General features: G+C 35.7%; 1 protein-coding gene across 1 annotated transcript; it reads right to left on the bottom strand.

The window, feature by feature from the left end:
* Window positions 1–3,396: 3,396 nt before the first annotated feature.
* Window positions 3,397–15,127, bottom strand: LOC117335731. Its single transcript, XM_033895906.1, has 3 exons — window positions 14,656–15,127; window positions 5,343–5,537; window positions 3,397–4,299 (listed from the first exon to the last, which is right to left on the bottom strand). The coding sequence occupies exons 1-3, from the start codon at window positions 15,104–15,106 to the stop codon at window positions 3,635–3,637; spliced, it is 1,311 nt and encodes a 436-aa protein (XP_033751797.1). The 5' UTR covers window positions 15,107–15,127; the 3' UTR covers window positions 3,397–3,634.
* Between the last annotated feature and the right edge of the window lie 427 nt (window positions 15,128–15,554).

The raw sequence follows: 15,554 nt of genomic DNA on the forward strand, positions 1-15,554 counted from the left end.
ACACGAAACTTTACTGCAAAACAACTGCTGAGGCATTCGTTCAGCATTTTGTAGTACACTATGGTCTGCCACAACGAATCCTCAGCGACCAGGGTCCCAACTTGTTGACCAAGGAGCTGTCAGTTGACGGGAATGAGTAAGTGATGAACGACTCCATACCACCCAATGGGAAATGGAATCTGTGACAGATTCAATCGAACCCTCCTTGGAATGTTACTCTGGAGAACTCATACAAACACGATTGAAAATCCCATGTTCCGACATAAGTAAATGCATATAACTGCACCAGGCAGGAGAGCACAGGATTTCCCCCATATTTCCTGATGTGCGGACGAGAACCACACTTACCAGTTGATCTTGCTTTTGGACTGGGAGAGCTGAGCCCACTTCAGTCTCCATCAAACAGATGAAGGATCGTCTGAAGGAAGCGTACGACCTCGCCCAAAAGCATGTAAACGAAACAGAAATCTGGCTACGATCTGAGAGTAAGAGGTGATGTCCTAGAACCACTAGACAACGTGCTCGTGAAATTGGTCGCGTTCGATGCGTAACACAAGATAGCAGAACGGTGGGAATTATACAGTTATAAGCCTGCCCAACAATGAAGTAGCGGTGTATATAGTACATAAACAAGATGGTACAGGACAAAAAAGAACTCTCCATAGAAACCTATTACCTGTAGGACTGGACACTAACCCCAAGTCACCTACTCCAGAACCAGATACCACTAAAAGGCCACCAAAGCCGATCCCGAGGTAGAAACCAAAGAGCACCAGGATAGGACTCAGTAACCCCCATCAGAAGAGTGACAAAGAGGTCACATTTGAAGATACCCCACAGGGACTGGTTGGTATCCCGGAGATATCAGAGGAACAGGACAACCATCCTGACGAAGATGCCCCCACAGACACTGGTGACGACCAGGTGTCGTAGGAAAGATGAGGACAGCGAGCACTCCCTACCAATGGAGGAGGATCAGAAACGGTTTCTCGACCCAAGCGAACCAAAGTGGAAGCAGAGTGGGCAATGTGTCCGAAGCCAGCAACTAGATTGGATAGGAGTGGTAAATCATTTAAGGGATCTAGCCAAGTTTGGAGAGTTCAGGAATGCTCAAAGTGACCTTATCAGAGCGCTTCTGAAGGTGGTCACTGACAGTGGTGTGTCTTAAAATTGACTATCCTATTATGCATGTTTTTTTCTTGATGTCCAGCAATTTACTATTATCATTTATTTGTTTCAGAATCTTCATACTGCTAACAAAATAATTATTCTTTGTATCTTTGCAGAAATACAGTCTCCTCGATATGGACATGTATTTAACTTGGATAAATCCCTGCAGGGTGATTTACATATATAGTTGTATTTCATTAAGTTTAGTAACTAGAACACTGACACGTCAGAAAGGGCCCCGCTATGTGTCTGACCCTTCAGGGTAAATGTAATAATTATTGTCAGTGTTTTTCCTGCCTATATAACTGGGTGCGCCAAACGACCCCATTCTCAATGCGTTTTAGCCTGATTTTTTCCCAAAATCAACTCGAAAATTCCCAATAATTTCAACCAATCAGAAACCTGCATTTGTTACCATGGCAACAGACGGTTTCATAAGTGGTACCATTGTGTTTGGCTTCCCTAAAAACCACTATGTACCAATTTTCACCGAAATCGAACAATATGGAAATTTCAACCAGTCAGAAACCTCCATTTGTTACCATGGCAACAGACGGTTTTGTAAGTGGTACCAATTTTCACCGAAATCCTTCAACTCTTGTCAATAATTTGGCGCAAAAGAAAAAAACGGACAGACGGACGGACAGACAGACAGCCAACCTGATTACTATAGGGCACCACATCTTCGATGCGGGGCCCTAATAAACCAGGTTATTTATTAAACAAAATTACAGTTAACCTGGTTATTGCTACAAATTAAAATCAATCAGGTTATAAGATTAACCAGGTTATAAGTACAAACTTCAATGGGAAATTTATATAATTAACCAGGTTATTAGTACAAACTACAATAAGTTATATAATATTATATTCAACTTAGGTTATTAGTATAGGAGCAGTTGATGGTGATATCACGTCGGAAAACTAAGTAAGCACAAACATTTCATGTTATTAGATGATTTGTGCTGAATAAAGCCTTTTGAATAATGATAGGATTACATTCCTTTTCTAAAAAAAAAAAGTAAATGACAATTTTAGACCTTTTAAATCCTTCAAACGAATTTAAATTGTTGAAGCAATCAAAGTTTCCAATTGAGAACAAGATCATTCATTGATAAGAAAATGTCAAAATTGTTTTGACTGCTAAAATCCAAAAGGGTCGATTACCTGGCATTTTGAAGCAGACCCAGGATGACCTTGACCGTTGACCTTTGAACTTGTGACCTTGAACTATGAGTTTGATCATTCTGTCAGTTAACTCTTGGTTTATTTCTTGACAACTTTGCATAATCGAATAATGAACAGTTAAAAACAACAAAGATCCAGTATTTTCATGTTAATGTTAAAATCCAATATGGCCGCCTAACAGCCATTTTGAATCCGATTTGCATGAAATCCTACACATCTGATCTAGGATGCATGAGGAATCATCAGTTCCAATTTGATACAAATCCTTTATCTCCTTCAATCATTTTTGTGCAGAAGAAAAAAAACGGACAGACGGACGGACAGACAGACGGACGGACAGACGGACGGACAACCTGATTACTATAGGGCACCCGCATCTCTCGATGCGGGGCCCTAATTAGTCATTTATTAAGTAGCATTATCATTATATTTTTATATTTTTAAAAAATATTTTTTACACATTAATACAATTATATATAAAATTATTATGATTATATGAAATTGCTAAATTGTTATAAAAATAGCAGACTGTACCATATCAAAATAAATCATCAGGGCACAGAAGTAAGTCTTATATTCATATAATTATATATAAAACTGTGGGAGTTATTCCCCTTAGCTATTTAAAAAGGCCTCGCCTCATAATTCCTTAATATAATGATTTTAGGTGAGCCCTCGTTACTTTTGTTTAGAAAATTACCTATGATACCTATATGTTTGCTTCGTAATTTTTTTCATGTTTGATCATTTGTGTGACTTACATGTAAATTGCTCCCTGTAGCATCTTACCACAAAATAACTGTCCGCATCTAAAGTAACTACATTTTTTGTATGTGTCCAAACATTTTGGTGAAATACATGTCTATTTAGTTTTGTCTAAATATGTTGACATTTATTCCTTTTTTTTTAAATTCAACATTAGATGACCCTTAAAAACAATTGATCATTGATTCATTCAATTCATAATAATTACTTAGTTGATAATGTAAATATGCAAATTAACCTTTGAAGGATGACTACAATGTATATGTTCATACATGAAATTAATGACTCATTTGTATTAAATATTCCATACAAACATGTTTGGTCAATCATAAATGTCTTGTTAAATCACCAAGCCTGCTTACTGTACCAGATTAATCAGGCATAATTAACGTTTATTTTTAGGAAAGCCAAAGGATGCCAAAGGATATGCTAAATTATCCAAATTTCTATATGAAACAAAAGGAACACATAAATGGCACTTACATAAATATACATTATGTAAGTCTTGTGATTAATCAACCTCTTGATTTCTTTCCTTTGCATTCTTTGCTTTCCGAGCTAATCTGATAAGCTTAATTTGCATTTCTGTAAAAAAATCTGCATCTGAATCCGAATCTACATCTGAATCAGTGTCATGATGAAAAACTGAAACACCAACATTTCCTGCTTTCAGACAGTTTTCATAAATATCTAATTTTGCCTTTGCTTGTGTGAAGAAATTGGCTTTACCATCAGTTTTTAGAGACTCTGGCAAACCACTACATAAATACTTGTAGTTTACCACAAACCATGACACTAAAATGGTAATCAAGTTCAACTTTGAAGGGTACCGGTCTTCCAGACTGGTTGGTCCGACAAGTAATGGAATGTATGTACTTTCTAGAAGAACATCATGTTCTGAATCATAGAAATAAACTACTAAGCCACCACTTCCTATTCCAATACAAGGAAACATGAAGTGCCTACTTAAAGGATGTGTTTGTTTCTGAAGAAAAGAAAACACAACACTTTGGGCAATGATCTGTGGATTCCGTTTAAGAATTGAAGTGGAGGATATCGTCTTCGCTTCTTCTGATGACTTTCCGCCTGGACATTGCGGATCATCAACAAGCCGACTCACTATCACATCATTGTTAACTACAATATTCAAGTTGCCATGCCACACCTCTTCATTTCCTGTAAACATATAGAAGCAAAATTTACTTTTCATTACACACAATATATCACCAGTAAATTAAAGAGTTATCAAGTAAATCACCCAGTTTCCCTCATCAAACTTTAGCAACAAAGGCCATGAGGGCCTTCGATGGTCATCAGAGTTCTTCAAAAAGACAGCCCACCACTGAAAGATCTTTATTGGGTGTATGGAAGACTGATCTTTTCTCTACTTTTCTCTTCTTTCCCTTTTCCCTTTTAAACATTTGAAATCAAGAAGAATGTGCACATGAAATCTGAGAGGGATCCATTTACTTCTTTCTGAGAGATAGTGGCAACAAACTTGTCGGCCATTTTGTTTTTTAAGTAGATGATGTTGCAAAACTTATGGGACCAAAAGGAACCTACATACTTTAGTGTTCGCTACAGGTGAAAGTTTTTTCGTTTCTGTTTTTTGTTTTGTTTTTTTTACATTTGTGAACATTTGTTTCCTAAACTGAATCTGGGAATAAGAATTTTTATCATAATTGTCTTAACCTGAACAATTACAAGGGACACTTTTCTTGATCTATTTTGGGAATGTTATGTTGTTCAAACATTCTGGCTTTTATTTATGGAAATGTTGGAAAACAAATGCCAAATAACTTTACCTATAGACACCCAAAGACCTTTCTTTTTGGTGTAACAGATAACCCTCTCTATGTTTTGATAACATATAAATTCTGACAAAATTTCAAAAATATGTTGGTTGATAGAATATATACCCTAATGATGATAAACTGTGAGAATCAATTTCATAGTTATTTATAATTGCAATCAAAAACAGGAAACTACCAACTGATTATGGGGAATTTCTAATGCAGTGCTTCATTCTCTATATATAAATTAGCCGTGGAAAACGTCACAATCCCTCTGGTAGTTGTCAAGAAATAGTAATAATAAGAATTGTTTACAGATGGAGGATGGATGGACAACAGACACCAGACCATGGACAATATGACTAATGACTACTATTTGACCATGACTGCATGCAGTTATTTATGAAAATTAATGTTATTGCTTACCTATACTTGTATCCCCAAAGTTTCCTGTTAGCTGGCACTGAGCTCTACACGGGCATTTCTCAACTTTTCCATCACAACTTTTGTCAATGGTATATTTTGATGATGTTGCTAATTTTCCAAACAAATGGTTTGCAAGAACCATTGTCAAATGTGTCTCCTCGAATTTGTCCAAGTCTTTAAGGGCAGCCTGTGCATCTGAAGTTAAATTGTATATCTTTAAGACAAAACATTCATTTATTTAAAATCTAAAACCAAAGCTAGGTAGCAATCCTGACTATCAAACACCTGTCTATGCTTGCACTAAACACAAAGTTCTGATTTGACTTCACCATTACTTTCACGTAGTGGTATCAGGAAAGTTCAAAGTAACAAGCAGCCCAGATGGCCTGCATCACTTACCTGAACTGCAAATTTCAGTAATTATGGCAGAATACTCTTACTGAAGTAATAGTTCAAATATCTTCCTACTTTAGAACTGCCTCTCCCAACAATGGTTCAAACTACAGGTTGACCAAATGCTGTTCTTCTTGTAAAAGAAAAAGGATTTTTGAGTTTTTTTGTTTGTTTTGTTTTTTGTGTTTGCTATGTTTCACCATTGGGCCCCCTGGAGTCTCCTACACCAAGAGTGTTTTATCATTTGTTCATACAAAATATACAATTGGAGCCATGTGCACACACTCCAATCATACAAGGTTTGATCTCCTTTGCCCAATAATGCTCCATACTAAATTTCATCAAAATCCATTCTAACATTCAGGAGTTCTGGACTAGTAGTCTACTAGGGATTTAAAGGATCTTACTCAATTTTCCCTCTTGGGCTCTGCCCTTCTGGCCCCAGGGGTGTCACATATGCATCCTCTGTTTCCACAACATCAGATCTCCTTTGCCCAATAATGCTGCAGACCAAATTTCATCAAATCAATTGCAGCGTTCAGGACTAGTAGGGATTTAAAGGATTAACCTTAATTTCTGCTATTGGGCCCCTCCCCTCCAGCCCCAGGGGAGCCAAACTATCCATTTATATGTTTCCTTGTCTTTGCCTAATAATGCTCCAGACGAAATTTCATTAAAGTCCATTCAGGGCAAGTAGGGATTTAAAGGAAATGTTGATGGATACCGGACAGATGATGGACGCTGCCCCATGACATAAGCTCACCTGCCCTTTGGGCTAGGTGAGCTAATACAAATAATACAACACATCATTGCCATTTTTCTTTTGATCACATAAAGAGGAGTTATCTCCCCTTTATATTTCATCACGCTGTTCTGGTGTCACAGACCAACATGACTCATGAATACATTGTTCAATTTGAAATCTTTTGCTCAAGAGATAGCTTTTCTGGGCTCCTGCTATGTATTCAAATTGTAACAAAATGTGAATTCAAACACTGATATATGCGAAAAATAATATCATTTAGAATAGGAGTTCATTAATAATCTTTGCTAATACTACCAGTATACATACTGTCTGGCATGTTATTATTATAGACCTAGGTGTTTACAATGCTCTGCCCCTTTTGTATCCATGGCATTCCTAGGACTGTGCTTGAATATAATAACCTCCTGCGCAAGCTTCAAGCATTTTACAGGCATTGATTACATTTACCACTGCTAAAATTAGGAAGCTTGATACAGACGAGTTGTCAGTCTCAGTCTGTCTGATACCATAGAACCATAAACATTTTACGGCAGTCAAGGTCAAGGGTGACGAGATTTGTCTATAGTTATTCCATTTATATATGTTTACAAGGTGGATAGAATGCATCATTGATGCATTATACATGATTAATGCATGACAGGGAATAGACCTGTATAGCCCATCTTGTGGCAGTGTATTAAACGTGTAGACTAGTAACTGAAAAGTACAACTGCATATTCTGAAGATAGACCCAACCACGTTATACACCTATATTTGTACATACATGGACAGCTTGACTTCACTAGTGCAGATCTTGCATCAGTGTATTAGTGTGTTGGGACTGCATTCATAGTTAAGAATGCTCATTTCCTCAATGTTCCTATTAGTGACCTCGATGAGTGTCAACTTCCTATTTCAGGTTGTGTTGATGTGCTTCTTGTTTAAAAACATATTTTAACAAAGAGGCCCCAAGGGCCTGTATCGCTCACCTGGTTTATTTGAGCAAATGTCAAAATAATGTTTATGTTGAAGTATGATTATTTTGTGGTGATCTCAACTGCTTCAAATGCATAACCGAGAAACAAAGTCAAGATTCAACATGTTTGTATTTAAAGAAACTATAAGTCCCTTGGGGTGGGGAAAGAATCCTGGGCCTATTTTTACATCAGGATTGTGTTCATCTCTTGATGCCCATACATATTTTATTTCATTTTTTTTTTTACTGAATACTTTCGGGTCCAAATTAAAACCGTTAGAGCTACCTCAGTGTAATCAAGCAAGAATTCTACCCAAACCCAGGAATTCCCCATTTATAAGGTTAATAATAAATTCAATTGTAGTGAGGGTACCAGTACCCAAAACCTGGGGTCCTAGCTAGGTTGGGATAAATGTTTTACAACTTAAGATTAGCCCAAAGGAGGGAATTTTAGGAAAAAACACATTCACAATATGGTTTAGCTCTCAATGGCATGATTAACGTCGGATTTTGCTAAAACATGTTTTAATTGACTAATTTCAAACAAGCATTCTGTGAGTATTTGCTAAACCAATACATGTCCCCTACCGGTGCCCCCAAGTTAAACCTTTAGCCAAATTTGAATAAAAAAGTTTAGGCAGGCAATCCTATAGTCCCCCCGGTTTCACCGGTAGAGGAGTAATAATATACTGCAAAAAGGAGAAAATAAAAAACATAAAATAAAATAAATTTCCTACCTACCAACCCTACAAAATTATCAACCTATAACACTAAACACATACCGTATATGACCTAATAAGGGCGCAGGGTGTGGGTGACAGTGGGGCTATTAGGATTCGTTATTCTGAAGCTTTATGAAACAGACTATACCTTATAGCAGAATACCCAAGGCTGTGGAAATGGTAAAATATTCAGTCATCAAAATATTCAAGATGAAGATATCTTTTCATAATCATAAATTAAGCTTAAACATCACTTGAATATTCCTGTAAACTTGTAAACCAAGCTAGCTGTTCTTTAGAACAGAGAACATGTGTTCCACCATTTATGTTCAAATGGAACTCTTTTGTGTTCTATTTATATATAGACACAGGTGATTTCCAAGATCATATCAGACATCGTTTTCTTTGACATAATAATTGATTTACACTGTCTTTAACTAGCTTTCTGTCTTAACAACTTTTAGTTAACAACACAAATTAAGTCTTTTACTTGATGTTCAAATAAACATGGAATAGTAATTGATAAGTAATTTGTATGTGTGTTCAGCACACTTTGTACTGACATCTGTATCACTGAATTATAAAGACAAAATGTGGCGAAAACTTCTGTTCTAGTGATTTAATTGGATGAAGAAAATTGAACACATAAAGTAGCAAAACATTTCACATGGGTAATTACTTTTGAACATCATTTTGACACTCAAAGATTTTTTTTCTTGGGAGAAAAAAGGTAGGGGCGCTCTTATTAGGGCAGGCGCCCTTATTAGGTCAAATACGGTATATATATTTATTTGACCTAAGGATGCTACCAGTCAAATATGAATGATATCCATTGCTTAGTTTCAGACAAGAAGTCTTTATATCAATTTAGCTAAATTGACCCCTTTTGGCCCTACCCTCAGGCTCTGGATCCCAGGGGGGTCTGCCTCATCATTTGTATAATTTTGAATCCCTTCCTAATAACGACACTACCAGACAAATTTGAGCATATAGAAGTTGTTTTCATCAATTTAGTCAAATTAAATTTAGCCAAATTTACCCGGTACCCCTTTTGGCCCTACCCTCTGGTCCCAAGAGGGTCAGCCCCATCATTTGTACAATTTTGAATCCCTACCCCATAACGATGCTACCAGACAAATTTGAGTGATATGCATTGCTTAGTTCAAGAGAAGAAGTTGTTTACATCATTTTAGCCAAATTGACCCCTTTTGGACCTGCCCTTCAGGCCCCCAGGAGGTCAGCCCCATCATTTGTACAATTTTGTATCCCTAACCCATAAGGATGCTACCAGTCAAATATGAATGATATCCACACGGACGGACAAGACAGACGAAGGACGACGGACGCCACAGTACGGAATAAGCTCACCTTGGTCCTTCGGACCAGGTAAGCTAACAAGCATTAAGGGATAGGTAAAATTTGTAAACCACTCTTTTCTCTGACTTTATGGGGCTGTGTACCCAAGGACTCATGGTTAGTTTATATCGACGAGATAGCACTCTAAAGTAAACAAGACAAGGGGCTTTTGCAAAATGGACAAAATCGGTGAGAGAGCAGTGATCCAATATTTGCATAAGAAAGGTTTAACAGTATTACACTCAGACAGGATATCCATAATGATATGGTAGCAACACTAGGGAAAGATGCCCCTTAAGCTTCATATGCTACAGTACAGTGAAAAGGTGTGTGGCGGAATTTAACCGTGGTTGACAGAGCTTTGAGGCTGACCCATGTCCTGGAAGGCATGTCAATATTGCAACCCCAGAAATGGTCAATAAAGTCCATAACATTATGACTTTTTCCAAAACTGAAAACAGCTATTTCAGACACCCACATGCAGTGGATGATTTTCTCAAAAGCCAAGAAAGGAGTTCTATAAAAGTGGCATTGAGGCCCTTAAACACTGCTGGCAATATAGTGTATAGATTCTGTAGAGGATCATGTTGAAAAATAATACAAGATGTCCACCAAAATTCAAATCCTTCAATATGAGGTTTACAACATACCGTATTTGACCTAATAAGGGCGCCCTACCTTTTTTTCAAGGAAATAAATCTTTGACTGAGTGTTAAAATGGTGTTCAAAAGTAATAATTCATGTGAAAAGTTTTGCTACGTTATGTGTTAAATTTTCTTCAGCAAATTAAGTAACTGGAACAAAAGTTTTCGCCACATTTTGTCTGTATAGGTTCCTACAGATGACATGTCAGTGCAAAGAGCACCCTGAAACTAAACACACATACAAATAATGTAAAAATAATAACTTAACATCTTTATTTGAAGATAAAGTAAAAGACTTCATTCTTGTTGATAAATAACTTTTGTTCTGAACAGAAAGCTAGTAAAATACACTGTAAATCAATTATAAGGTCAAAGAAAACGATGTCTGATATGATCTGGGAAATCACCTGTGTCTATAAATAGAACACAAAAGAGTTCCATTTGAACATAAATGGAGGAACACACGTTCTCTGGTCTAAAGATCAGCTGGCATGGTTTACAAGTTTACAGGAATATTCAAGTGATGTTTAAGCTTAATATATGATAATGAATAGATATCTTCATCTGGAATATTTTGATGACTGAATATTTTACCGTTTCCACAGCCTTGGGTATTCTGCTATAAGGTATAGTCTGTTTCATAAAACTTCAGAATAACAAATCTTAATAAGGGCGCCCCCACTGTCAATTACCCACGCCCTGCGCCCTTATTAGGTCAAATACGGTATATCAATCAGCCCTCGTATATCATTTTGAAATTCCAGTGTCAGTATATCAATATAATGGCCCTGCCGTAGTCTACTTCCATGTAGTTCTACGAGTAGTTTTACAATATACTGATAGTGTGCTCATCATGCTATTTTGCATATTTTTTCATCACTAACAATAGATCCCTGAGGAATCTTAAGTGGCACCAAACTTTGATAAATTGATCCTAAGACATGCTATATTCTTGTTCACCCTTTCTGCATTATTTTCTCCATATTTCTTTATTTAATTGTCATTAAATTAAATCTCACATAAATAGCATGGACTAAGTAATTATTTTGAACTTATATACATAATAACATAATGTACCTAGCATTTAAGTTAGGCATTATGCCTAACTTGTTTGGAATATGGTAATTAAAATCTAGTAAACAACACGTTACATCTGATTTTAACTATGCATAATTTGACCATTGTCCACTGTATAGAAACATCTAATCAATAGCAACGCCTTTGAGAAATTATTTCCAAATCATCAATATATATAGGCCTACATTAATGTGCAATTGTTGTTAAATGGTCATCAAAATGCATAAACACATATCTAAACAATAACTAGATATATATATAAGCCAGTAATTAATAACAGCATTTCAAATTTAATAAAACTGTAGAATAGAATCTCCTAGATTGATAGCAGGAGTTGCTTCCCTTCGACCGTGATTTTTTTTTAATTTTTGGATTTAACTCGTGGAATGACCACTATATGGTAGCAATTATATATATATATAGGGTAGCAATTATATATATATATAGAAGAAGTGTACCCAGCCAAGTGATGATCATGTTTTTACAAATGAGCTACTCAATAGCGTACCCTTTCAGGAATAGATTTATGTTACCCAACCCCCCTCCCCCCAACTTAGTAGAAGTGTTTGGAGGCCCGGTCTGGACGTGCATTACTATTAGCCCGAGTTTCCTCTGGCCCTACATGTACACCAGACATGGTGTCAAGGAAACTCGGGCTAGCCATGCATACACATTAAATACAATTTGGGAAGCTTAAAACATATGATATGGGAAATGCAACATATATGTGGCAGATGTAGATTTGAGTGTGTCCTGGCCAGGCTGAGGTTGAGTTTGAAGAATGTCAGATTGTGCGAGTAAGGGAAGATTGTATGAATGAGTGTTATGTTGTCTGAATGAATTCAAGGTGATGTGAATGACTACTATGTAATTTTATATTAATCTATTATGGTTACTATATTGAGCTGTGTATGATAACGTATACGTACCGTTTAAATTATCGCGGGCTTCACTTGATCCCGTACTAAACGCCTTTTGTGTCAGGGCAGCTGACTGGTAGAGGATCTGACTGCTCTACACATGCAGGCTATATAAAGAAGGGTTTTACCTGTGCGTGTGGCACAAGAAAGCGACAGGCTTGTGGTGCATTATTATAGTTGTGTTGTCAATATACCTGTCGGGGTCTGTGGGGTAACCTCGTGGAAATACAGCGTCTATTCAGGTTGGTTTAAACATGCTAGTTTCATAGGGAAAGCACGTCAGGTGCGCCAGTACATGTAGGATATATACGGAGATAATTACAAAGTCATGTAGGGTGGTGTGTCAGTGCTGAGCTTGTTTCCGTCCTTGTGTGTTGTTTGTCTTAAACTTATTTGTTGTCTGTCTAATATCTGTTTAATAAAGAATAAGCCTGTCCAAAACTATATCTCGTGTCGTTCTTCCGAGAAACGGAACCCTGGAGGCCAACAAATACCTGGGTTGTTTTTAGTACTACCTGATATTAAAGCAATATCAAAATCAAGAACAAGAACTTGTTTATTTGTTTAAAAAATATAGGTCGGCTTATGACACAAGAACTAACCACATGGCCGTGTTGTAAGAGTACAGCTAAAGTTCTTCGGGCGCTTCGAAATTGTATAAAGAAATACGAGTCAAGTTACTCAAGACAACAAAACCCAAATCGTCGTTTATCAAGTCGACCAAGAACTTTTTCAAAGCCTTTTTTTATATGATAATGCATTTATCTCGACATTTAAGGGTGTTTTTGGGTAGGTTTATGGTGTTTTGGAGTGTTTTTGGGTAGTAATTGTGCGTTTTTGGGTAGTTTTGTGTCTTGAAATACCGAACAAGAAATCTAAAATCAAAATCGTAGTTTAGCAAGTCGGCAAAAAACGTTTTAAAATCCATTTTTAACATGATAATGCGTTTATCTCAACACATAAGGGTGTTTTGGGGTGGTTTTGGGTAAATCGTCGTACCGCTACCTGATACCTATGGCAAGCCGTTTGGGTTTTTACCTATTGAAATGAAGATATCTCTATTTAATTAAAGATATCTCTATCTAATTAGAGATATCTGTAATTTAAATAAAGATATCTCTATTTAAATAAAGATTTGTCTAATTTAAATACAGATATCTCTATTCCTACTGAAAATAAAGATATCTTCTTTTAAATTACAGATATCTCTATTTCAAATTCAGATATCTCTATTTGAATTACAGATATCTTTAATTGTAATTTAGATATCTTAATTTTAAATAGATATCTTTAATTCTTGTCCAATTAAAGATATCTTTATTTGAAATAGAGATATCTCTATTTGAATTAAAGATATCCCTATTTTAAATAGAGATATCTTTAATTTTGTTTAAATAGAGATGTCTTCATTTTAAATACAGATATCTCTAATTCAATTAAAGATATCTCTATTTTAAATAGAGATATCTTTAATTGAATTAGAGATATCTGCAATAACTTTGCAATACAGATATCTCTATTTCAAATACAGATATCTCTATTTGAATTAAAGATATCTGTATTTACACGTGTTTGCTCAGTGCGAAGATTAATATTGAAACACAAAGAAAATAATGATTTCTCCCTAATCCTGATCAGTGTTAACGAAACGCTTGTAATTAAATTGAACTATCCGGATCCCATATGCATGCATGAGAGATGTAGGTCTAAACCGATAAACTTGCTACTTGGAGGGGATTTCTAAAGAACAAACCATGGCAACTGTTCTACGGGAAATAGAGCGAACTGTTGCGGCTATACGCAAGCAGCACACGGTCTGCATTTCCCGCCATTTTGCGTCACTACTGCTTTACTTCCGTCATGTGCAAAAGGGAGAATCAAGAGAGCAGTCGTTTTTCCTATTTGAAGGTTAAATACAGATATCTCTATTTCATGTCAAAAAAGATATCTTTAATTCAAATAGAGATATCTGTATTTAAAATAAAGATATCTGTATTTCTACAACAATTAGAGATATCTGTATTTGAAATACAGATATCTTTAATTGAATTAGAGATATCTGTATTTGAATTAGAGATATCTGTATTTGAATTAAAGATATCTTTATTTTAAATACAGATATCTTTATTTACATTAAAATACAGATATCTCTAATTGAAATAAAGATATCTTTAATTGAATTAGAGATATCTGTATTTGAATTAGAGATATCTCTATTTCGTGTTTAATTAGAGATATCTGTATTTTAAATAGAGATATCTCTAATTCAAATACAGATATCTCTAATTCAATTAAAGATATCTCTATTTAAATTAAAGATATCTTTAATTTTTATATTAATAATGATATCTTCATTTTGAATACAGATATCTGTATTTAATAGGTAAAAACCCAAACGGCTTGCCATAGATACCTACTTCATATAGGCCTAATAGACTGAACATTAATTGTAAATTATATTTATAAGCTTATAATGTTACCTTTATCAGTCAGATATTGTAAGAGTTTGCGTAGAACAAACTTTTCTTGTCGATTCTGTGGAATTGTCCTTTTTTCAACGAATTCGGAGAGAAGATTAAGGCCGTTCTTGAAGATACTTCCAAAAATCTTTCGTTTTCCTCCAATTGGTTTGATACTGCAGTAAGCTTTCGAGAAAGGGACACCTCCTGTTTCGTCTGCACCATTGCAATTCAAAAATTGCAATGCCGAGAACGTATACTGACCACTACAACACAATTCACCCAAGCGAATCGCTATTCGCCTGCAAAGTTTGTCCGGGAAATTTAAGAATATGATGTCTTCGTCATTACCACGAAGATTCTTACAAGGTGTCGCTGCTTCTTCCACCAGATCACTCGTTTCGCAACCAGTACGTTTCCCAGCCATATCAATCAAGCACGGTCTCGTGTCTGGTTTGCACGTGCCCTGCATGTCAACAATGTTCGGGTTATTTCCGGTTTACACTGTGGCAGGGGCTACCGACAAGAGCCGACAAGATCTGACAAGAAGTTCAAAAAAAAAAAATGTTTTAGAATTTTAATTTTTTGGTCAAAAAACCTAAAATATCAAATTTCAAAACAAAAATGATTTCTTATATTTTTGACCAAAATTATAATGTTTCATCTTTCAAAACTGTTATGAGTTTTTAGATTTTTTAGTCTATAGATTTTTAGGTTTTTGACCAAATTTCTAAGGGAGATAGTTAACTCGTACCCATTCAAAGTCGTACCCACAAACCCGTACCCAAATTTTAAAGTAATAAAGAATATTAAAGATTTTCAATAGTCAAAATGTTTTTATTGTTATCTATTTATCTATTCCAGCATGTATCTCGTTATTTTTGGTACATACATTCTATGTAGAAACATGCACTACACGT

This window comes from Pecten maximus, chromosome 10 (genome assembly GCF_902652985.1).
Source record: "Pecten maximus chromosome 10, xPecMax1.1, whole genome shotgun sequence".
Taxonomy (NCBI): domain Eukaryota; kingdom Metazoa; phylum Mollusca; class Bivalvia; order Pectinida; family Pectinidae; genus Pecten; species Pecten maximus.